General features: G+C 44.1%; 1 protein-coding gene across 1 annotated transcript in view; it reads right to left on the bottom strand.

The window, feature by feature from the left end:
• Positions 1–24,262, bottom strand: part of Pla2g7 (phospholipase A2 group VII) — a 43,031-nt gene that overhangs the window by 5,612 nt on the left and 13,157 nt on the right. Inside the window, exons 2-10 of the mRNA XM_052745390.1 lie at positions 19,383–19,491; positions 13,918–14,039; positions 13,387–13,531; positions 11,077–11,170; positions 9,273–9,341; positions 8,459–8,582; positions 7,141–7,254; positions 3,406–3,497; positions 358–528 (exon numbers count right to left, since the gene is read on the bottom strand). Coding sequence (XP_052601350.1) covers positions 358–528; positions 3,406–3,497; positions 7,141–7,254; positions 8,459–8,582; positions 9,273–9,341; positions 11,077–11,170; positions 13,387–13,531; positions 13,918–14,039; positions 19,383–19,476 — 1,025 coding nt within the window. The 5' untranslated portion in view covers positions 19,477–19,491. The remainder of the gene's footprint in view (positions 1–357; positions 529–3,405; positions 3,498–7,140; positions 7,255–8,458; positions 8,583–9,272; positions 9,342–11,076; positions 11,171–13,386; positions 13,532–13,917; positions 14,040–19,382; positions 19,492–24,262) is intronic.

The raw sequence follows: 24,262 nt of genomic DNA, 5'->3' as shown, positions 1-24,262 counted from the left end.
CTTGGTGCATAGACAGACAGACAGGCAAAACACACATTCACCACATCAAAAAAGAACGAGTAAGCCAGGCTGTGCTGGCGCACGCCTTTAATCCCGGCACTCAGGAGGCAGAAGCAGGCGGATCTCTGAGTTCGAGGCCAACCTGGTCTACAGAGTGAGTTCCAGGACAGCCAGGGCAACACAGAAAAACCCTGTCTCAAAAACAAAAACAAAGAGAGAGAGAGAGTCTAAGAGTACTAGAGGTGATAGAGTATAGTCTCCACTTTAAAAAAAAAAAATCTAACAACAGCACAGCCATTTTGCAATGGCTCCCCCGAGTTCCAAGTGCAGATCATCATCTAGCCCGTGAGCACTTACCTGATTGTAATCATTTTTCTTTCCTTGCCGGGTTGGTAGAATCTTTTCATTTTCATGATGTCTTTCGGAGTCTGGAAGTGTGCAGAGTTGATGAAGAAGAGGGGCTGAGGAATTTTGGAGTAGAGCTCCTCACTCACTGGATACATCCATGGATCAAGAGCAACCCCACATCTGCAGACATTGTTGACAGTGATGGAGAATGACAGGTTACAGGCCAGCCAGCAGAGACCGTCCTACCACAGCGACTTACTACAAGGATCTCAAGGGTGCGACACTGGACTCTGGGACACAGCTGACCTGGTGCTGCTTGATTACCTCTTTTAGGAGTCATTACATAAAGAAGGCTATTTCCTTAAAAGTTTTCCATGTTCATTTTTGTCACAAGGTTTTCAAAATACATTTAAGTCAGTTGAAATTTCTTCAAAACTGAAAAATTGCAATTTTGCCTTATTTCTTCTTCTGTGTTTCAAACATTGTTCTTAAGGGTTGTGTGTGTGTGTGTGTGTGTGTGTGTGTGTGTGTGTGTGTGTGTGTGTATGTACATGGTAGGGGGTATGTACAGATTTTCAGAGAAGCCAGCAGATGGCGCCAGATCTCCTGGAGCTGGAGTTAGGTGTGGTTGTGAACTGCCTGACGCGGTGCTGGGAAGTGAGTAAGAGTGCATGCTCCTACCTGCTGATCAATCTCTCCAGCCCATCTCCAAAGGTGCTTCACAGTGTGTCTATTACACCTATTTCATGGTAACAAGATACCCCAGACACATAGGACTGTATTCAAAGGGTAAAACACAGGAGGCACACCTTGTGAAAATATAACTTTGGGGACTGGAAAGATGTCTCCATGGTTAAGAGTCTTTACTGTCCTTTCAGAGGAACATACTAGATGGCTCACAACTACCTGTAACTGTAGCTCTAGGGGACCTGACACCTCCAGCCTCCTTGAGCACTTGCACTCACATCTACGCGCGTGCGTGCACGCACGCACACAGAAAGAGAGAGAGACATGCACATAAATAAAAATAATAAAAATAAATCTAAAAAATTCAGAATCGAATTTTCTTCTTCCCACTAAGGTTGATCCTGTTCCCTGGCCTTTTTGGAAATCCACTGATATGCTGAGTAGATGACAGCAGAGAATGCCCTTATATGAGGGGAAAATGTCTCAAATGGTCCAGCCCATTCCGTAGAGAGATGGTTCTATGTGAGTCTAGGATAAGTTGTTAAAGAAAGAAAATGTTTCTGAATGTTAGAAAACTGAGATCTTGTCTGACTTTGGCCCAAATAACTGTGATTTTATGGATTTTTTTTTTTTTTTTTTTTGGTTTTTCGAGACAGGGTTTCTCTGTGTAGCTTTGCGCCTTTCCTGGAACTCACTTGGTAGCCCAGGCTGGCCTCGAACTCACAGAGATCCGCCTGGCTCTGCCTCCCGAGTGCTGGGATTAAAGGCGTGTGCCACCACCGCCCGGCTAACTGTGATTTTAGATCTAGCCTCTATTTAGAGACAAAAGATAAGAAAAGCTGATGATAAATTTCAAAACCCAGTGTCTTAGGGAAGTCTATAAAAATGGTGGCAATGTTATCACAAGCATGCCACAGTAAAGACATAAAGATAAGATTCCAAGTGAACACATGGGACCCTTTAGAGATAAATAAGGACAATGGGGGATGGATAGGGGTGAGAAAACTGTTTTCAAAACTAGCTTACCAAGTAGCAGGCTTCTTTATGGCACGCTCTGCATACTTCGTCCGGGCTGACCCTCCCCCCACTCCTCTCCATCTCCGTTCCCACATCCTCACTTAAACCCTTCACATCACGTGTTCTATTCTGTTCCCCCACTCTCCCACACAGCCTCCATTTTCACTGCTCGTGAGACCCTTTCTAGTTTCCCGGCCTCTACACACACTCATCCGGCCTCTACACACACTCATCTGGCCTCTACACACACTCATCCGGCCTCTACACACACTCATCCAGCCTCTACACACACTCATCCACTGAAGCTATACGATCCACACATGAGGGAGACATGAATACCCAAAGAATACACAAAGAACTTAAAACAACTAGACAACAAGAAAGAACCCAACTTAACAACAGCAAAAGAAGAAGAAGAAGGGCCAAAGTGTGCAAAGCAAATGGCTAATAAGTATTTTTTCAAGTGCTCAACCTCCTTAGCCTTTAGGGAATTGCAAATTAAAACGTCTTAGAGAGACCATCTCATTCATGCCAGTGAGAATCAGCAAATGTCAACAAGGGTGTGGGGAGAGGCAGCCTTGTTGACTGTTGGTAGAAGCATGAACTGCTTCAGGTACACTGGAAATCAATGTGGAGGCTTCTCTAAAAGCTAAACATAGAGCTACCCTGTGACCCAGTGCACTGATCAGGTATACGCCCAGAGGACTCCATACCCTACTGCAGAGGTGATCCAGTGCACTGTTCAGGTATACGCCCAAAGGACTCCCTCCATACCCTACTGCAGAGATGACCCAGTGTACTGTTCAGGTATACGCCCAAAGGGCTCCGTAACCTGCTCCAGAGGTGCCTGTGCATCCCTGTATACTGCTGCTCTATCACAACGGCAAGGGAAAGGTTTTAGTAGCAGGACAAATAAATGGCCTCTGCCGAGGAAGATGTAGCACCTCGATGAAGCAAACAATAGCAAAGCTTGAGCTGGAGAGCTAGCTCCGTGGTTTAGAGCACCTGTTTCTCTGGCCCAGGACCCAGGTTCAAATCCCAGTACCCACATGGCAGCTCATAACTAACCCTAACTATAGTTCCAGGCATCTGATGCCCTCTTCTGAGCTCTTTGAGCACAATGCGTGCACATGGTGCACACACACACACACACACACACACACACACACACACACACACAGGCGGGCAGAGCATCCATACACAGAAAATGAAACAAAGAAATGTAAAATATAGTAACACTTACAAACCCCAAAGATCCCTTAAGTACTAGAATTTCAGGAAACAGTCCCCCGTCCTGTGTGTCACCCCGCCCTCTATTCCAGTCATTTTCGGTTGTCTTGCTTTGTCTCTTACTTGAATCTCTGGTCTTCACTAAGGGTGTGAATAACTGTTGCTCCTCCAAAAGAGTGTCCAATCACCACTATTTTATCCACATCGATAGCACCCTGGGTAGATAAAGCAGGACAGTGAGTCAGCAACGCACCCGGCATTAGAAGAGTACATTAAATAATTCTGTCCATTATATAATCATTATTCACTTCAGGTCTGGTTAAGTACCTTGAGGACATAACACAGAACACACACACACACACATAAAATTTGGAGAAGTTCAGAAGCAAGCTAAATATAGTGACACCTGCCTGTAATCCAAGTACTTGGGAAGTGGAGGCAGGAGGATCAGTTCAAGGTCATCTTTGACTACATAGAGCAGCCTATGTGAAGCCAAGCATACTACAGCCAGTTTGGGCAGTATGAAACATTATCTTTCTTTTTTTTTTTAAGATTTATTTTATTATGTATACAGTGTTCTGTCTGCACAAATCCCTGCAGGCCAGAAGAGGGCACCAGATCTCATTACAGATGGTTGTGAGCCACCATGTGGTTGCTGGGAATTGAACTCAGGACCTTTGGAAGAACAAGCAGTGCTCTTAACCTCTGAGCCATATCTCCAGCCCTGAAACATTATCTCATACTTACGCACACACACACACACACACACACACACACACAGAGAGACAGAGAGACAGAGAGGGAGAGACAGACAGACAGACATTCAGAGGTAAACTTACCAGTTTTGATTATCCACACTGAAACTGAGCCCCTCTGCTGATTTCCATCCCACCTCATCCATGTTTATTAGTTTATTCATTCTAAGAATATTTATTGAGTATCTCCCATGTCCGACACTGTAGTCTCACTTTAGTGAGCTCACAGTTTATCATGGAAGAAAGTGATAGAAACTTTCAATCCGATACCATGCAACACAGCATTTGGGGCCCTGGGGCCCAGGAGCACATATATGGCAGTACAATAGCTAACCCAGGCTCTGCAAAGGCCTTGGAGTCCACAGGAGCCTCTCAGAGCAGGTGACATCCAACTGGAGTGTTGAAGATAAGACAGGAGCTAGTAAAAAGGAAGTGTTTGTCTCAGGCCAAGGGAACATGTACAGAGGCATGGAGACAGGAGGAGGTGGTGTCACGAGCTGTCGCAAGTCATGATGAAAATACAGAAAACGGCAATTGATAATTCAGATGTCAACCCACCAGATGAGTAATTCTCTGATGGAGGAAGCCCACTGAAGCAAGGCTCACAGGACCACAGACTCTGGAAACTGGCTGCCTCTGTCTGTAATTCACACGTGCAGAAACAGCTGTGGAGTCTCCTGGTCACCGTGCATTGTCATGGAATGTGTACATGTAATCTCATGATCACATCTCAATCTGATGGGAGCTTATATCTGTGGACTGTCTAAAGATGACTCCTCATTAAGCTGTATAATTTTGATAAATAGAAAATACACTAGGATATGCTTCATAATTAGATCTACTGTTCCATGAGGACTGTAAGACACTTAGGCCCTGTTCTTTATCATTAGCTCAGACTGACATAAAGAAAACAGCAATTTCTTCTCAGTTCTATGACAAGCTACATACAATTGGCTGATTTTGGGCCTGAGAGCAAATTCAGACTAGACTGAGTACCTCATAAGATAAACCTCCACAGAAACTACACAAGGACAAATTCCCAGGTGTGCTGTAGATACATTCTGTATGTTCTGTATGCTGTGAATGTGTTGCTCTGATTGGTTGGTAAATAAAATGCTGATTGGCCAGTAGCCAGGCAGGAAGTATAGGCAGGACAAGCAGAGAAGAGAATTCTGGGAACAGGAAGGCTGAGTCAGGAGTCGCCAGCCAGACACAGAGGAAGCAAGATGTAAAAGTACTGGTAAGCCACAAGCCACAAGCCACAAGCCACATGGCAATTTATAGATTAATAGAAATGGGTTAATTTAAGATATAAGAACAGATAGCAAGAAGCTTGCCACGGCCATACAGTTTATAAGTAATATAAGTCTCTGTGTGTTTACTTGAGTCCAAACGGCTGGCGGCAGGGCCGCAGGAGCTGAACAGAACCAAGAAAACTTTAGCTACACAGATGTCTTATTGGAGAACTAAGGTCAGCCATGAGGCAACTTTGGTGCCAGTTTCCCCGCTTGCTAAAAGTCTGGATGATCACTCAGGCCAATGACTAACGCCCTACACAAACTCCTCAAGCATTAACTCTCTGCATGAACTTCTAACCTCAGATTCTTACTACAAGACTCAAAGGTCAATTAACTAACTGTCCATTGTTTAGGTCCAAATAATAATTAATCAATGAACCACATCCTGAGAGAAATAGTTTTATGTCCAGCTAATTGTGGGAAAAGTTACACAATTAGCCAGAGCTACAGAGGATGGTCTGGCCTCACAGCGTTGAATAAAGAGTTACAAGTTCCCTTCCTTATGATCGGGAGTTGCAAGCAGGGTAAAAAAACAAACAAACATATTTTTAGGTTTGGGACACTTTCAATGCCACTGCCTGGAAAGTGCCAAACACCATGTCCCTGCCTATGTGTTGCCATGGTAAATGGCTCTGCTCCTTATCGTTGGCTCAAGGATGTACTATGACCCTAAAATGCAGCTTTTTATTGCTTTTCATTGGGATGCTATATAAGGGGAGGCAGAACAAAGAAAGGAAGTAGAAGAACTTGAGGGAAATAACATGGTCCTCAGTACATCTGTGAGTTTCTATTCCCTCAGATAAATAAGAATTAGTCCTAGTCTCCCTATTCTGAAGGCATTCTATCTGCAACCCCAGAGCTGTTCTGGGAGCTGGTCTCTCAGGCTGCAGTAAGGTGGCTTGTTGATAGCCAACTCTTGATTGTATCTAGAGAAGAGCCCATCATCTTAACCTCAAACTAAACTGCTTCTAGTTCCTTCTACACCCTTCCCTCCAACCTACACTTCATAGCATTCACACTTGCACCCCCCCCAAAAAAAATGCCATTCAAAACATTTGGCCAACTCTTCAAGATCAAGCTTAAAATGATGCCATCACTGTCCAACAAATTATACCTCCCTTGGAAGTAGGAAGTTGAGCCACATGTAATTACTGTTTTCAGTTCAAAGTGACAGCTTTATTTACAATTCAACCTGGTGCAGGTTTCACTGCTGCCTGCATTGTGTGCATTGTGTGTGTGGGTGTGTGTGTGTGTGTGCACACATGCACATTCTGGTCTAGTTTTATTTCTATTGCTGTGGTAAAATATCCTGGGGGAGGGTAGGGAAAGGGCAACTTAGATGAGGAAGGGTCTATTTTAGCTCACAATTCTATGTTTATAGTCCATGATGGCGTGGAAGTCAAGTTTAAAACAGCTAGTCAATAATCAAGCGCAGAGAGAAATGAATGTATTCATGGTTTCTCACTTGCTAGCTTACTTGTTTACTCGTGCTCAGCTACACTCCTCTACTCTTACACAGTTCAGGACTCCCTGCCTAGGGATTAGTGCTGCCCACAGTAGACTTCCCACATCAATGAACTTAATTAACACAATCCTCCACAAACATACCCATAGGCCAACCCAGTGCAGACCATCTCCCATTGAGTCTCCCTTTCTAGGTGATTCTAGACTGGGTCAAGTTGACAATCCTAGCCATCCATCACAAAGTTTCTTATCATTGACCTTGCCATGTAGCAGAAAAACAGCCAACAAAGAACAATGCAAAAATCACAGTCCAAGAAGAAAGAGCTCTGCTAAACGCTTACCTTCAGCTGATTCAAATCAAAATCTGAACCTAGTACGTTCTCTTTTGGGCTTCCATGTTCAATGTCAAGCATTGCATTGAGAGCCTGGGAACATTCTTTTGCTCTTTGTCGCACCTAATACAATAATTAGAAGGAAAAGATATATAAGATATTGTAACACCTCAACATTTGTGTAGGGTTGCCTGTGGGAGAATGGTTAGTTACACACTGCAAACACCTCAGTGAAAAAAACAGGGATACAAGCTAGCACTGTGATGGGGATGTCAGCTGCAGCTAGACTGAGCTCGCCTCTTGCTTGCCTGATATGTGACTTGTTCGGATTTCTAATTTTTTATACTAATAGTGGGGACATGGGAACAAAGTCTACCCATCTCAGAGAGGATGCCAACAGAACGAAAAGTGGCTCCACCGAGTCCCAAGCCTAGCTTGGTGAACTGGTAAGTGTATCAGGGTCGCTTACATGGGCGTGAGTGGTGACTCACAAAAGCTCCATCCCTCGAGCAGTAGAGCAGTCAGGTGCTCCCTACCTGTGCAACCTCGGGGAGGGACCTTGTGAGTCCTTGCAGCTTTCTGAGCTTCCTGGAAGGGAAGATTCCATAGTGGCATAGCCTACTTCAATGAAATGTGTGTGGGTCTAAATATCCTGCCACATCTAACACACCCAAGATAAAGAAGCAGCCGGTATACTTTATCTCAAGTAATTATTCCAGTGACCATGAGAGACAGATATCGTTAATCACTATTTTGTAACATGTCAAGGCACAAGATTTACTGGCCAGGATCGTTCCACTGCCAAGTCATGGAGCTAACATTCACAGAGAGGCGGATTTTAAGGCTTGTACATTTCTTTAGGGTGAGGGTGGGGAGGTAGTGGGACAGGGTTTCATTATGTAGCTCTGGATGACCTGGAACTCAGTATGTAGACCAAGATGGTCTCAAACTCATAGAGGTCTGCCTGCTTCTGTCTCCTGAGTTCTGGGCAAGGCCTGTACATTTAGACTATTGTATGCAACCTATGCAACCTCTCCAAAACCTTTTAAATAATACATCTAGTCATCTTTTTTTTTTTAAATCGGTTTTGAGATTCCAAAACTAGACACTTTAACAGATGAGAATTCTGAGTGGCATTGTCATTTCTCAGAGTAACTTTGTCTGTTTTCTGTGAAACAGACATTTTAATAAAAAGTTTTTTCTCCACTTGGAGAGCCTTCTGACAGACCTTCGGGTAAGCGGGAGAGCTAGCGGCTAACATTAACAGACGTCGTCATTTTCTTTGTGCTCTGAAGGCCGCGGCGCCTCTTCCCTCCCTGAACTGTACCTGCTCTTTCCGGACCCTCTCCGCCTCCTCTTGTTTTACGGTTCGAAGGTAAATCCAAGACCTGTTTTCCATTTTTGCAGCCGCCTGGTCCTCAAAATAGTAAGTTGCTGATGCAGATTCGTCTCTACAACACACACAGATTTAATTACACTCCACTCATCTGACGTCGCCTTCCTCAGTTGTTCCGTTTTCCTCTCCTCTGTTGACTTCTCTTTCCTCTTCCGCTCTACTTTTTCCCTCCACAAGTAAAAGAGGACTCCAAGGGAGTGCTCAGACAAGGATCTACCTGTCCAGTGTCTAGGGACATGCAAATAACCCCTCCATTATCGCAATCCTGGAAGGCAACATTGGGACCATGATGAAAATCCGTTCTCAGTAGTAAAGTGCTTGCCTAATCCGCACAATGTCCTGTTTCCAATCCCCTGTACTACAAAAATAACACAAAACTCTCTGAAATCCAATTCCAGCACTGGCACCTAAAAGACTTAGGTATTTCAGGTAAAATGATCTTGGGTAAGTTACCTGTAGTGCCTCCATTTCAATCTTGTGTGAAATGAATAAAACAACCATCACATAGAATTTTTACAAATTCTAAAGGACTGAGATAGTGTCTGAAACACTGCAGTTTAGTCCACAGCAGACTTTATTGCTCTCAGGACATGAACTGTCTTGAAGATCTTGACATTTTCTTTTTCTTTTCATCATGTAAAATTCCACCCATGGTTTTTACGAGCTTAGAGAACAGTTATAGGTAGAGTTAAGAACAATAGCATAGTTTATTTTGTTTCTGTATTTGACATACACAGGAACATACCTGTGCTCTACAGTAGCAACTATGAACCCATAAGATGCCAGGCCAATGCCAATAGCAGAATAGATTGTTCTGGAAAACAAAAAGAGGGAAGCAATTACCAACCACAATTACAAACCCAAGTCCACTGAGAAAACGAATAACATGGAGCCCGTTACACCCTGCATCGGCACTTTGGGCAGCTCTGGTCCTCAAAGGGCTTACCCCTTAGGAGGCATGTGGCAGTGTCTGGAGGTGTTTTATTTCCTCTGGCGTCTGGTGAGCAGAGGCACACTGCTAAGCATCCTATAGTATACAGGATAAGGCTTCTAAAGCAAGCAGTTAAGTGGTCTAAACTGTCAAGAATGCTGAATTAACGAAACAGAGTTAATGTCACAGTGATTCCAAATAATGACTTTTAGAGTTGATGCAGGACCATCCCTACAACAGGTTTATTATTCTCTTTCATCCCTCATCTGACTGTCTTCTTCAGCTCCATCCTTGACTCAACTTTCCTCTTATCTGTTGACTTCCCTTTCCTCTTCAGAAATGCTCAGAAAAGTATCTGACTGTCCATTGTCTAGTGACACGCAAAAACACCTTCTTTATCAAAGGCAAATGTGGGGGCCATATCCAAAAGCTGTTCTCATGAGCTGGGGACACAGCTCAGTGATAAAGTGATCCGAACTAAATTTTGAAGTTGTTAAATCTTTGTCGTTTATTAGCTATCTGATTTTTAGATAGCTACTAAATTGTGTCATCACTTATGAAATAGAGCTAAGAACAAAAACTTACATTTAGGGTAGGGGAAATAAGGTTTTCTTTTTTAAGATTTAAATTTTTTTTATTTATGTGTATATGTATAGGTGCATGTATGTGCAGGTGCATGTGAAGGCCAGAAGAGGGCACTGTGTCCCTTGGAGCTGCAGTCAGAGGTAGTAGCTCTCAACTACCTCGACATGGGCCCTGGGCTACGAGCTTGGGTTCTCTGTGAGAGCAATATGAGCTTTTACAACCACTGCGCCATCTCCACAGCTCCAGAAACGTTTGACAAGGTAATGCACACAGGGAGGCAGCACACAGGAAGGTAGGTCAGGTTCCGTCACTTCCTAACTGCCTGTCCTGCTTTGGGCTCTCGAGTCTTCTCAGTTGTGGGTCTTTACCTGTGAAAGGTGGTCACCACTAAGGTCAAGCGAGCACATGTATCTTCAGTGCCTTGACCCTATTTAAAGCAGTGTAACTACTCAACACACAATTAGTGTTCTGGGAATGGTCAAACTGTGAGCAAGGGGTAAATAACTGTGAACAGTCACATTCCCACTCTTCTCCATCGCCATTTTCTACGCTCTCTACCTCACATCATGTGTTCCACAGTCAATGACCGTAGAAATACAAAAGGGGTGTCTAGGAACTGTGTTTGCTACTGCTGAAGGCACGGGAAGGGATGTGATCCACTGTGTAGACTCGAAGACCTGCCTGCTGCAGTCAGAGTAACTGCTTCCAGCTTTGTAAGAAAGACATCTGAACTCTGCTGTAGCAGCCATTGACAGTGTGAAAGCTGAATGCACGGAGCTCTGCTGCGAGATAGCTTTTAGATAGATGGCTAGCTAGGTTTGATTCGCGAATTCCCAGTTGCCGATCACTACTGTAGCAAAAATCAAATAATTTTCTGGACTATGAATCCAGTGCTGAAGAGAGATACTACCCAGCTTTCCACCAGCCCCACATGCACCAACATTACATTCTGAAATCTGATTTTTCATTTTTAAGAAATAGATCTAGTCGGTGATGGCTTAGAACTAAAACTGTCTGGTGGCCCAAGCATTACCTGAACGCTCCAAGACCATGCGAAAAGACAATGAGGGGATATTTTTCACCAGTCCTCGGAGGAGAATTCCAGCTTGCAGGTGTTGTCCTTGAACCTAGACAATAGTGGGAGGTAAATCAATGTTTCCTCTGGCTTGAATGCTGCTAGCTAATTAATTTACATCTTCTGGGCACAAAATCCCCAATCCATGGAGTCTTAACTATGATTTTATAAATTGGTATACTCACTTTAAAAGCCAGATACTAAATACTCACCAACCAGGGACTTCCATGTGCCTTTCCCCATAAGTGCATCGATTACTAGTCGGTCCTCACTGCCACTGACCTCACGGGGAGAGATTGCCCTACTTACGGGCATATTCTAGAAGGACACTACTTGTTTCTACTTTGAGGTATTGAGATAACACTAAACATTTCATTTAAAACTAACCATCCAGGAAATCATTATGCTGACAGCCAGGACCTGAACATCAGACTCTCCTCTCAGGATGATCACAGTCCAGCAAAAGATGGAGAGATGGGGAATTCATACACCAAAGGGAGCTTTTCATGAGACTGCCACTGACTAGTTGGGCATGCTTCTCAGCTTCAGATTCCTCTTCTACAAAATGGTAGGAGTCATTGTGATCTTAGACAGTTTTAATGAAACTGATACCTAATGAGGTTTTATATATAAAGCACCCATTTTTACATATAAAGTACCATAAAAAGCTTAAAACTGGAAAATGTCAGCTCCCTTCCTTCACATTTAGTTAGTTGTTTTCATCATTATTGTTATGGTCATTTGAACGTCATTTTCTTTTTCTTTTTTTTTTTTTTTTTTTTTTTCGAGACAGGGTTTCTCTGTGTAGCTTTGCGCCTTTTTCTGGAACTCACTTGGTAGCCCAGGCTGGCCTCGAACTCACAGAGATCCACCTGGCTCTGCCTCCCGAGTGCTGGGATTAAAGGCGTGCGCTACCACCGCCTGGCGAACGTCATTTTCTTATCATAAACAAACATTTGGTCAGGAAGACTGAATGTGTTGGTTGTTATGGATGTGGCTTATAAATTACTCCACACTATGCAATAGTATTTTCTTTCTTTCTTTCTTTTTTTTTTTTTTTTTGGTTTTTTCGAGACAGGAGTTTCTCTGTGTAGCTTTGAGCCTTTCCTGGATCTCGCTCTGTAGACCAGGCTGGCCTCGAACTCACAGAGATCCGCCTGCCTCTGCCTCCCAAGTGCTGGGATTAAAGGCATGCGCCACCACCGCCCCGGCTGCAATAGTATTTTCTAGTTTATTTTCCTACTTTAAAGCAATTCCTATGAAAACCTAAAGATAAAGAAAATTCCCAAAGCTGAAAAATTTGAAGGTGTAATTAACACAGGCTCAATTTCACCTGATCTAACAAATGTTAGGAACGGAAAGTCTCCCTTGGTATACTGCAGACATATTAAATGATGACTGTCTCAGACTGTAGGAGAGAAATGAGTCCTTTGGGGGTGGTGACGGGCATGAACTGAGGTCTCTTGTGATAAGTGAGAGGTCAGCTGGGCCTGGCTTCTGTTTTTCTATTTTCTTCTGACACAAAATGTGCAGGCAATGGTCCCACCAGACAATCTGCTACTCTGACCACATTGTGGCTTCTACCACAGGATGTAAGAAGGGAAATTGAGGCTCAGGTATAAGAAGATGTTAAGGCAAATATAACATCCCCATCCTACTCCATCCCATCCCATGGCATCCAAATCGGAATTTGTAAAATGATAAAGAGCCCTCACTTCTCCCAGTGTTGCCTAAACCCGTAGGAAATCCCGTCTTTCTGGCTAGGGAGCTCACTCAGCTGTTAAAGTGTCTGCCTTGCATGTGGTGGTATAAAAATACCAGGCACACACATGTAATCCCGGTGCTGTGGAGGCTGAGATGGAGGGTCCCTGGGGCTTGCCTATGAGCCAGTCTAGCCTAACTGGTGAGCCCCAGGCTACTGGGAGAGCCTGTCTCAAAGCAGGTGGACTGCATTTCTGAGAAATAACACCTCGGGTTGTCCTCCAGCCTTCACATGAATGCACACTTGTGTGCATAAGAATACACACACATATATGCATGCACGTGTGCGCCACACACACAGAGAGAGTCACATAATTTAAAAAAGAAAAGAAAAGAAATCCCATCCTCACCATCTTAGGAGAAAATCAACCTTAGTCTTACTACTTGTAACTTTTGTTTCTTGTATACATACACACACACACACACACACACACACACACACACACACACACACACACACACACACATATGCATATAACTTCAGAACAGGACCAATAGAAATCATACCATATAATAGGCTCAAAATGTTGCCTACAAAACGGGGTGTTCCAAGAAATTTACTAAGGCCAAAAAAATATTCTTTGTTTGGGATCCAAACAGTGTCAAGGCGATCTTGATCTTGAGCTGGGTAATACAATCTCAAGAAGATGCTCTGTTGGGAGAAGAAATGAACATGCTCTCCGTCACACACAGTCCAAGTGCAGTGCTTTGAATAGTTTATTACCCGGGCCCAAATCCCTGTCTTTCCTAAAGACGTCTAGGGAAGTGTTGGAGCTGCTGAGTGCCTGAAGATAACCACAGGAGAGAAGAAGATAGACTAACCATCTTTGAATAGAAGGAAAATCTGAGAAAAAATAAGATTCATCAGCAAATTAATCAGGAGACAACGAACAGCTGAAGAATCACACAGTAGCAAAAGGCATGGCCATGGGGATGGCCAATGACTCATTCTCGGGTGACTGCGGGATCAAGTTAGCACATATGCTAGCGAGCAAGGCCAAGCCCAGGATTGAAGGTCAAGGCAAAGATAGGCATTACCTCAGCAGCATAACCGAACATCACGTCTGTACAACCGACGGGGTAGGATCCATTTCCTTTGGGGATATTACTGTGGCCAGAGCTGGCAGCAGACATCACCGCTTGTATCTTATGGAACCATGCTGAAAAATAGGTTCATGTGATTTCATGTGAACACACGGCAGTAACCCAGTCCACTTCAGACTTTACTGTGCTAGGAGTTCCAGGGCAATGAAGTTCTGCTCATAGTTTCTGGCAGTGTGTGTGTGTGTGTGTGTGTGTGTGTGTGTGTGTGTGTGTGTGTGTGTGTGCTCATTCGTGCATGTGAATGTAGAGGTCTACGTCAGCTGTCTTCTTCAAATGCTCTCCGCCTCATTTTTTGGAGACAGAATCCTCACTGAACCTGGAGCTCATTGATGGAATAGGGCGACAGGTCAATGAGCTCCATGGACTCACCTGTTTCTCCCTCCCCAACACTGGGGGTTGTGGACATCTGCCCAGATTTTACATGGGTGCTGATCTTCATACTTGTGTGACAAGCACATTACTAACTCATTTCCCCAACACCTTCCCATTTCTCACCCTACTCAAGGGCCTGCTTTGTTCAAACCATATGGGGCTTTGGAGAATAAAAAGATGGAGATAGACATGTATATTCTGATTAGTGTTTATACTGTGTGTGTGTGTGTGTGTGTGTGTGTGTGTTGAGACAGGGTTTCTACATGTATCCCTGACTGTCCTGAAACTCACTCTGTAGACCAAGCTGACCTCAAGCTCACAAAGATCTGCCTGCCTCTGCCTCCCCAGTGCTGGGATTAAAGGCGTGCTCCACTATTCCCAGCATGCTTACACTTCTTGTACATCTGGACCTGACATTGTTCCATAGTACTATCAAAGCCAATGGCCCAAGATGAAACTAAATGATCGTCCCCCAATTTCCTCTTCTCACTCTACAACTGTCCAGCCCCACCCTGAACCCCAGAATTCTCTATCTTATGAGTTCCAGGCCAGAATCCTGTGAGTCAAACAAACCTTTTCACAGTCTCTATGATTTGTTCTTTATTTGGAATTATCCCTGATCCCAGACACGACCATTTCTTCTTCAGAATCAAGAACTGGATATGTGTGGAATATTATGTGATGGTAAGAATGAGGACATTGGCCCAGACTAGCTACCACTCAAGAGCTGGCCCCCACTAGTCTAAATGCCGCCTCTGACGCACCAGACTCAGTGTAATTCGTAGATGTTCTTTGGCCCATCCCCTCTTGACTCTCCTTTTCGTCTCTGAAGCCTGAACTCTTCCATATACCTACAACTGCCCTCCTTTCTAAACCTCATCAAAACCATGCTTTACTTTTAGATGTTGGGTCCATGGGCTGGAGATATGGCGGGGGGCGGGGGGGGGGGGGCGTTAAGAGCACTGGCTGCTCTTCCAGAGGTCCTAAGTTCAACTCCCAGCACCCACATGGTGGCTCACAACCATCTATAATAGGATCTGATGACCTCCTCTGGCCTGCAGGTATATATGCAGAACACTCATACATCAACTAAAATAAAAACCAGAGATGTTGGGTCCAAATAATGATAAATCCCTACCTATACTTTTCTTGATACGCTGAGCCTGCCCCCAACATCCACTTGACTGAAGTGTGGGAGCTGATTCCTGTGCTGCACAGACTGTGTGTTTTGCACTGTACAGACTCTGCCAAACACCCAGGGCTATGTGGAGTGTGGCACCCGCCTTGTTATCATGCAGCATTGCTCAGCAAGGCTCTGAGTCTTGGCAATAATCTTATTCACATGCTCCACTGATGACTCATGTGTGAAGCACCAGCCAGTGATGGAGACTTCTGTACACAAGGCCTCCTACACGAAGCTGATCCTCAGGCCAGCATCATGGGTATCAATCACCCGGAGCTTATCCCAGTCCTCACCCCAATTTAACTGAATCAAAAAGATTCCAAGTAGACTGACTCATGGTAAATAGCTGTTGTGTCCTGGTCCAGATCTCTTGGCCACACTAATGAAGTAATGATAGGAGGTAGTTTTCAAGAAAGACAGAGAATGGAGTGAAGCCCAGTACTGGATCCAAGTGGTCCTGTTTCACACACCAAGTCATGGTGCTCTGGCCTAAGCAATTTAAGTCCTCTCTCTGGTGCCCATTGGTAAAGGCCTTAACCAGCTTCAGGACAGTTATGTGGATGAAGAATGCGGATGAAGTGAGTGTATTCATCACATGCCTAATACGGACTGTTGCATGTAACCGGCCGGCAGTCAACTGCCATTCCTTCTTCTCTTCTCTAGAGCTGGTAACCTCTCACTACTCAAAGGATGGAGAGTCCTTAGAAGGGTCAGCAGATCTCCACTAGGGCTTCCACTCTTCTTCAGGGCACATTCAAAATTTGGGACAATTCCTCGAAGATTTTTTTTATTATTTCATTTTACCTCCTTATTGGTGAACATTCTGTGGCTTTTTTAGAATTACAGAAGGTTCTTCATCTCCCATGTCAGGTTATCTGTAGAGTCAGGCTTGGTCTAACTGGGAGACAACAAGTCTAGAGAGTAGCAGGGTAGGAGACACCTTCTGCCTTTCCTTCTGTGATGAGCAGCCAGTGCGCTACTGTGTCCCCACCCACGGGCAGCCATGGCAGGGCCAGACCAAAGGGGAGACCACTGGCTCCCACAGCTCAGTGAGGAGCCCCAGAGAACTCTCAGCTGCTTTGGAGACCCTGCCTAGCAGCAGAGCTCCACAGCCCACAAGTGAGATCTTAATTCTACCGAAACCATGGGAACCTCTTCAAACAATCTGTGGTTCTCCAAAGCCTCCTCTACTTTAGGAGCCTGCTCACCCAGACTCTAGGAGCCACAGGTACTACACTGGGTACAGAAAAGGGTGTCTTACAGCTTGCACATCACATGAGCCTGCATCTCATCTCTCCCTCGGTCTGGAATCATCATAAGGAAGAAGAAGAAGAAGAAGAAGAAGAAGAAGAAGAAGAAGAAGAAGAAGAAGAAGAAGAAGAAGAAGAAGAAGAAGAAGAAGAAGAAGAAGAAGAAGAAGAAAGAGACATCAGAACCACCTCATCTTGGATGCTCTAGCTTGTGGCTCAGTTTATCTTTTCTCAGTCCTCCTCAACTTTACTTGAATAGGAACTTTGGACCTAGAGTATGCTACTTGATATATTTTTGGTAGTCAAATATTCCTGAGTCTTGGCATGTATACATTGTAGGAAAATTGCATTCTCTTTTAGACTTTTATTGTCCTTCATCAGCATGTGATGAGTCTCTAGCCTATACTTTAAGCCTTTCCAGGTAGGGCAGCACATGCCTATCATATCAGTGCTTGTGAGGAGAACAGGATAAGTAATTCAAGGCCAGCATTTGCTACATAGTGAGTTAGAGGTCAGCCTGGGCTACATAAACCTGTCCCAAACAGTCAAAAGAGGGGTTTGGGGAGATGGCTTAATGTGTAAGAGAGTTTTCTGCACAGGCATGAGTTTAAATTTGCAGCACAACATAAAAAATTAGGCATGGGTGCTCGGACCTGAAACCCCAGTCCTGTGGTCGGTGGAGACAGGAGGATCCCTGGGACTTGCTGGCTGTCGGCCTAGTTTCAGGTTCAGTGTGAGACTATCCCAAGGGAATAAGGTGCAAAGAGATAGAACAGGACACTGGACATTTTCCTCTGGCTTCTGCCAGTGTATATAGGTGTGAACACTCACAGACACACTTATAACACATACACACACAAGTAAATCATAACCTGAATTAGCCGTATTTTCTATGTATTCCTTTGACAAGAAACTAGTCTAATAATTATAACTTAAAAATATTCATGTAGCCACTTTTGAGCATCTAGAATGAGTATGGCATTGGGCTAACACAAATCCCAGGAAGATGAATAATTAAATAACCCTGTCCTCAAGGAACAGATTTCCAGTGACGTTTAAAGATGAGAGGACAGGAAACATGTCTTTAAATTCTCAGTGCACCAATAAGAGTGAATGACTTAAAATGTACCCTGGATAATCATTTACCCATCGTGTGACCTGTTTCCAATCTCTGAAACTGATACTTGGAAAAATTAACTGCATTTCAAGTAGGTCACAGGTTCCCTGATGACAAGCTCCGCACCTTAATCACTGCTGTATCCATAGAGCCTTTACTTCCTGGGAATTGTTGAGGGATGAGTGGACCGCTGAGATATTATTCAATTACCTGTGCAATTATCAATATAAGGCACAGTCCTTTTCCTATTGATCCATCCATTTCCCCAATTGTGAAGTAGGGCAAAGTTTATCTCGATGCCACCGAGTTATGCAAGCCCTTTTGTAGATGCTATGGAAAGGAGTCACCCAACCAGCACGAACAACCAGATCCGAAGTGAGTACATGTATTCAGGTATAGGGATCTGTGGGTGTAGACAGAGTGACATCATTCTCTAGCCACCTCTGGTTGTGTTCTCCACAGGACATAGATTGAGACACACGTGTGTCACAGTTTTCTTTAAGACGGACAGGCGTTCATGATACTTCTGAAGCAATGTCCTGGCAAGGTAGGTCCTTCTTGGTGACATGAGATGTACCTGTCCCACGCTAGCTACTCTTTCTAGTATGGTCTAAATCTTCCTCCTCCTTTATCCCTTCCTGAGCATGTCGAATCTCCCCTGGGGTTCCAGTATCTACTTGCCTCCACTTCTCCTCATACTGAGGTAGAAACAGTCACATCCCTTTGGACCTCAAGAGTCCAGATTGTTATCTTCTCACATACCTCTCCACCTCCCCAGGACTAAGCTTGTTTGTCAAGACACAAGCAGGGTTGGAAACTGCCTTGTAAACGCCATGGCAGGTGTGCTCCTGTACCTGGCAGGAGTTGAATAGAGGCAGTGGAAGGGGGAGGGGGAGGTGTTTGGGGGCGTTTTCCATGGTTGTAGCAAGACAAGAAAACACATGCTTGTTCAGTTTGGGTCATAAAGAGATAAGAGTGAGGCCCTTCCCTACCTCAGGATGAATTATTTCCCTGAACATATTTGCATGCCTCTTTGTGTGTGTGTGTGTGTGTGTGTGTGTGTGTGGTAAGCCCTTGTTAGTGTGTGCTCATGTAGACATGCATGCTCAGATGCACATGCATATGTGTGTACAGGATTGTAGAAGGCAGAGATCGATGAACAGTATCTTTTATGATCACCCCTCTGTCTTTGCTTTTTTGAGGCAGGATCGCTCACTGCACCTGAAGCTCATCAAGTCATCTATGATGGTTTGCCAGTAAGTTTCAGAGACCCCCTCGACCCTGCCCACCCCCCCACAACACTGAAAACTTCTTAACATCAGGTTTGGGGATCCAATTCAGGTCCTCAAGCTGGCACAGCAGGCATTTTATCACCGGGTCATCTCCCCAGCCCCCCACACGAACACTTCTTAAAAGGACTTTCGCACACATCAAAACATGCAGCATCGGAAGTCACTTGGAGTTTGATGTCTCTTACCTGATGACCTAAAGTCATCCTGCCAGTGGAAAGGATGTACCAGTGGGAGGCAGCAGAGGAGGCAGAAAAGTGCACGCTGTTCGAGCAGTGCCATCTTGGGAGCAGATAGCTAAAAGAAAAGAAAAAAAAAACATGCAGTGAACGTACTGAAGAGGATTTAAGTGGCTGCCAATCAGTGAGCCTGCGGTCCCAGCGATGTTGGTTAACAATGAAACATACATTTTTTTTTTCAGAGCTGGCGTTTAGATAGGAACTGAATTGGCAGAATCCTTTACGCTGATGGATGGCAGAGCATAGACATAACATTTTGAGACAGTTAAATATGATTTTCTCTGATTTTTATTACAGTGCCATTTGGTTATAAAGGGAAACATCAAATCATAATAATTATAACAAATCTGTCCTCCTCGTCATTATGCCCAAAGGCATATCTTGTACAGATACCTAGCAGCAGTTAGTGGGCTCTGGGTAATGTTTCCATGCCAGTTTCTCTTGTGATTATAGTACTCTGTTGTGTGGTTTTGATGTAAGTGGTACAACTGGGTGCCATGTATGTATGTCCTACCACACTAAGTTTCTGAAAATAGACGTCAGGTCTAAATTGTTGGCCTCTGGAGGATGCTGGTATTGGAGAAATATTTTCTAAACTAATGGATTGATGAAATGATAGAATATCAGAACTGAGGTAGTAGAAACAACATTGCAGTTAGACCCATACACAAACACCTTATTAGCAAAAGGTACTGCCCAGTGATGGAGGCTCACGCCTTTAATCCCAGTACTCGGGAGGCAGAGGCAAGCAGATCTCTGTGAGTTGGAGGCTAGCCTTGTCTACAAAGTGAGTTCTAGGACAGCCAGAGCTGTTACCTATCTCAAAAAACCAACCAACAAAACAAAACAAAACAAAAAGGGTACTCATATTTGTAAAATAATTTCCCCTTTAAAGTGAATCTCTCTAGGCAAGGAAGGGACTTAGCTCAGTTGGGAGAGTGCTTGTTTAGCATTCCTGAAGCCCTAGGTCCAATCCCCAGCACAGCATAAACCAGGCTTGGTGGCACATGCCTGTGATCCTAGTACTTGGAAGATAGAGCGGAGGAGAAGTTCAAGGTCATCCTTAGCTACATATCAAGTTCAACACCAGCCTGGATGACATGAGACTGTCTCAAAAATAGATAGATAGATAGATAGATAGATAGATAGATAGATAGATAGATAGATAGATGTAGGTAGACAGACAGATAGACATAGATAAAAAAAAAACTAGAACTAAAATGTGTCCCTTCAACTTTGGAAGGAGTTGATGGAAATGGTCCAAACCACCATTACCTCTCATTTGAATGTTGGCAACACTGTCTCTCTGCTTTTGTCCCAGCCCCAAAGTCTAAACCCAATATAATTACAGATGGCTGTATTACTCCTCATTGGCTTCATATGTCATAGGGCAAAATATCCACACATGGCTGTCTTTGGTCTACACTCAACGGACTTGAAACCTTACTTCTGTCCTCTCTAATTGCACACCTGCTGTCTCCACCCTGGCTTCCCGGCCTCCTGCCAAATATACCAGGTATCCTGACCTCCCACCCCACCCCAAAGTCTGTGCTTATTCCCACAGCAAGGTTCTCTGCCTTGACAACCAAATGACTCTCATCTCTAGGTTTTTGCCCCAGTTACCTTTACAGTGAATTGTTCCTGATCTATCTATTTAAAACGGGGCTGCATGCTAATTCCCCACACCAGTACAAGTCCAATGCCCCAAGTACACTCCTCCAATATTTGTTACCAAATGACAAACTCTGCATTATTGGTTTATTAACTTGCTCTAGAAACTCAGCTCTTGCAGTGTGAGAAGTCTGGACTCCACCTCACTACTGTCTTCTAAAGTCCAAGACTAGCACCTGGTATACAGCAAGCACTAAATAAATGCCTGCTTAAACAATAGGAATCCTAGCGGTTTCTGACACATCTGATTTCCAACATGCACTAAAACAAGCCTCACAGTCCACATGAATGCCAATTCTGCTGACTTGAAGGAGGCACTAACCAGATGGCATGATTATTTTCCACTCCTGCAAGACCCCTGTGTCCCCTGTATACCCTGGTCTCTCTTAAGGTTGGAATCCAGTCTGGATACTAATTCCTGATTAGTGGAAACCTGAAAAGAATTGGCCTGAGACACTTGAGACAATGTGTCTCCTCTCTTCCCTCCTTTTTCCAACACAAAACTCAGAAGTCAGGTTATAGCCTTGGAGACTCCAGCCTAAGAAGTCTAGATCCCTCGTTGATAGGCAGAAAAGAGCTTTTCCAATGTGTACAGCCTTCCGTGGATAAGAAATATGCTTTTGTTGCATAAAAGCATTGAAATTTCTAGTTTGTTAAAGGCTTTTTGCAGCATCAAATGGCTTTATTCTAATACCAGATCCCAGCCATTTAATCCAAGGGTATTTATCAAGCAAATACTGTATATACTCTCCATGATGGAAGCAATTGGGAATCCTGAAGAATTTGATACAATCATTGGCCTAAAATAGCTTATAAGTGGGACTCAAATGCAAGATGAGCACATATGTTATAGGAAGGGAACCGTTCAGACATTTAAAACCTCTTAAATGACATGGAACCAATTCAGAGCAAAAGGAATTCAGAAGGATTCCAAGACACCATTTGCAGTAAAATCAGATCTTACCACCGAACAATGCCAATCAGCTTGGAAAACTGTCTCTGGAGTTTCTTACAGAATGGCTGTATTTGTCTATTCAACTAGTTTCTTTTTCTGGTCAGGAAAAAGTATGCATAGTTTAATACTCCAAGGTTGTTTATAATTTTGACTAATTTTGTTTTGTCTTATTTCAGTCTTATTAATCCATCAGAAAGCACATGATTTTTAAAAATCCAAAGATAACAGGATAAAGGAAATAAAAGAATAAGCTTTTCCTCTTTATAATGATTTGCTAAGTCTTTTTCCAGATGTATTTCTGTGGTTAAATTCATGTACACACACACACACACACACACACACACACACACACACACACACACACATACACACTCATGGTAGCATATGTATACCTGCATTTACACACATAACCACACACACACACACACACACACACACACACACACACACACACACGACTTAAAAACAAGACAAAACTTCAAGGAGAGCCCCACAGAGCAGGAAGATATGTGAAGAAGCTTGTTTCCTGTTTCCGGAAAGATCAGCAAACACTCTGTCAAAAGCAGCACAGCGGTCTGAGGAGACGTGGGCTGGACTTTTTCTGTATCTCAACTTGTTGGTTTGGGTTTTGTTTCATTTTCACATAAGACAGGAACTGCACAAGCAAAGAAGCATTTTGCCTTCCATTGAGACTTCTGGAATCCCAAATTTGATAAGTGGATATGAAACTTAAAACTGTAATGTGAGATATAAATGCCTGCCTACTCAGTACCTACTCTGCACAGCACTGTCTGGCTCCATGCTTCAAATGGTCTCTGCTTCTTACATCATGGAGTCATTAAGTGGTACCACCGATACCATCTGACCGGGTCATATGAATGGCAGTCTTTAGAGTCAAAGGAATAAACCCAACACTCTGATGCATATTAGAAAAAAAAATGTTAATGTGGCATAGTCTTGTTTCTATTTAAAATCTATAATTTCTACATAAATAGAAAAAAATCCAGATAACACAGTCCCAGAGTGTTTTCCGTGATCACTTCTGGGGAGAGGACAATGGTTGGTTTCCTTGTCTTTTTGTTTTAACGTGTACTTGCCATTCCCTATCTGCCGGCAAGTCGTGGTAAGCAAAAAGAGAGTGTCCCTTGGGAAGTGAAACTGCCCCCATCTGAGACTCAGCAGGCAACATCAGGAAGAGCAGCTCACAGTCAACATACCAAGCTGGCATGGGAGAGGGGATGAAAACACACACTGAGAATGACGGGGGTGAGGGGTGGGTGGGAGTGGGGTTGAAAACTATCAGGCTGGGCCAACATGCTTGCCGTGTCCAACACTCAGGAGGCTGAGGCAGGAGGACTGCCCCAAGTTCAAGACCAACCTGGGCTACCTAGTGAGTTCCAAGCTAGCCTAGACGCTAGAGTGAGATCCTGCATAAGAAACAAGAACAAACAAAAAAAGCAAGAATAACATGCCGCATAATGGGAGTTCAAGGTCACCCTTAGCTACACAGTTAGTTCCCAAGACCAGCCTATGCTACGTAAGTGGTTGTCTTAGCAACAACATACAAACTGAGGGACGGGGAAGGAAGAGGAGAGGAGAGGAGAGAAAGCTAAACCATAAGCCCTTTTGTTAAGCATATGTTTTGTTTTGGTTTTAGGTTTACCGAGATCCCTGGATTCATCAATAAAGCACCCACCTTCTAACACTTGCTTTCAACGTATGACCCCCTCAGTGAAGTCGGAGCTTTTCCTCCAAGATGCCGTTCCTGCCTTCTCTAATTGGAGCCCCCAGCTCACTGCCCATCGTGCCCACTGCAGTGTGTCCATGCCTCTGTTAATTCTTCTCTCATGATGTGCTCACACATCTCTTCACGATGAGTAGTAACTGTGGTATCCATGGACCACATCCCTCACCTCAGGTACTCAGCACCCTCGACCTGTAATGCTCAGAGTACTAAGTACGAGGCTGGCTTCTATGGGAACACTAAATCCCCGCGAGGGAAACAAAGCAGCCGCAGCAGCAGCAAACTGCTGGACTTCTGTCCTGAAGCTAGTGTCTCCCACGGCCTTTCCCATGGCGGCTTCTCGCCCATCAGGTGTAGCATGCACATCTACTGGGCTAACACAGGAAGGACGTCAGCCCTGCAGAATCGCGTCTGTGTCTTTAGTCCAGCGGTGTGTGCATGCTCCAGCCTTAGGAGATA

The sequence above is a fragment of the Peromyscus californicus genome, unplaced genomic scaffold, assembly GCF_007827085.1.
Source record: "Peromyscus californicus insignis strain IS unplaced genomic scaffold, ASM782708v3 Scaffold_19__1_contigs__length_69161282, whole genome shotgun sequence".
Lineage (NCBI taxonomy): Eukaryota > Metazoa > Chordata > Mammalia > Rodentia > Cricetidae > Peromyscus > Peromyscus californicus.
This window is presented reverse-complemented; position numbering and strand designations above follow the sequence as displayed.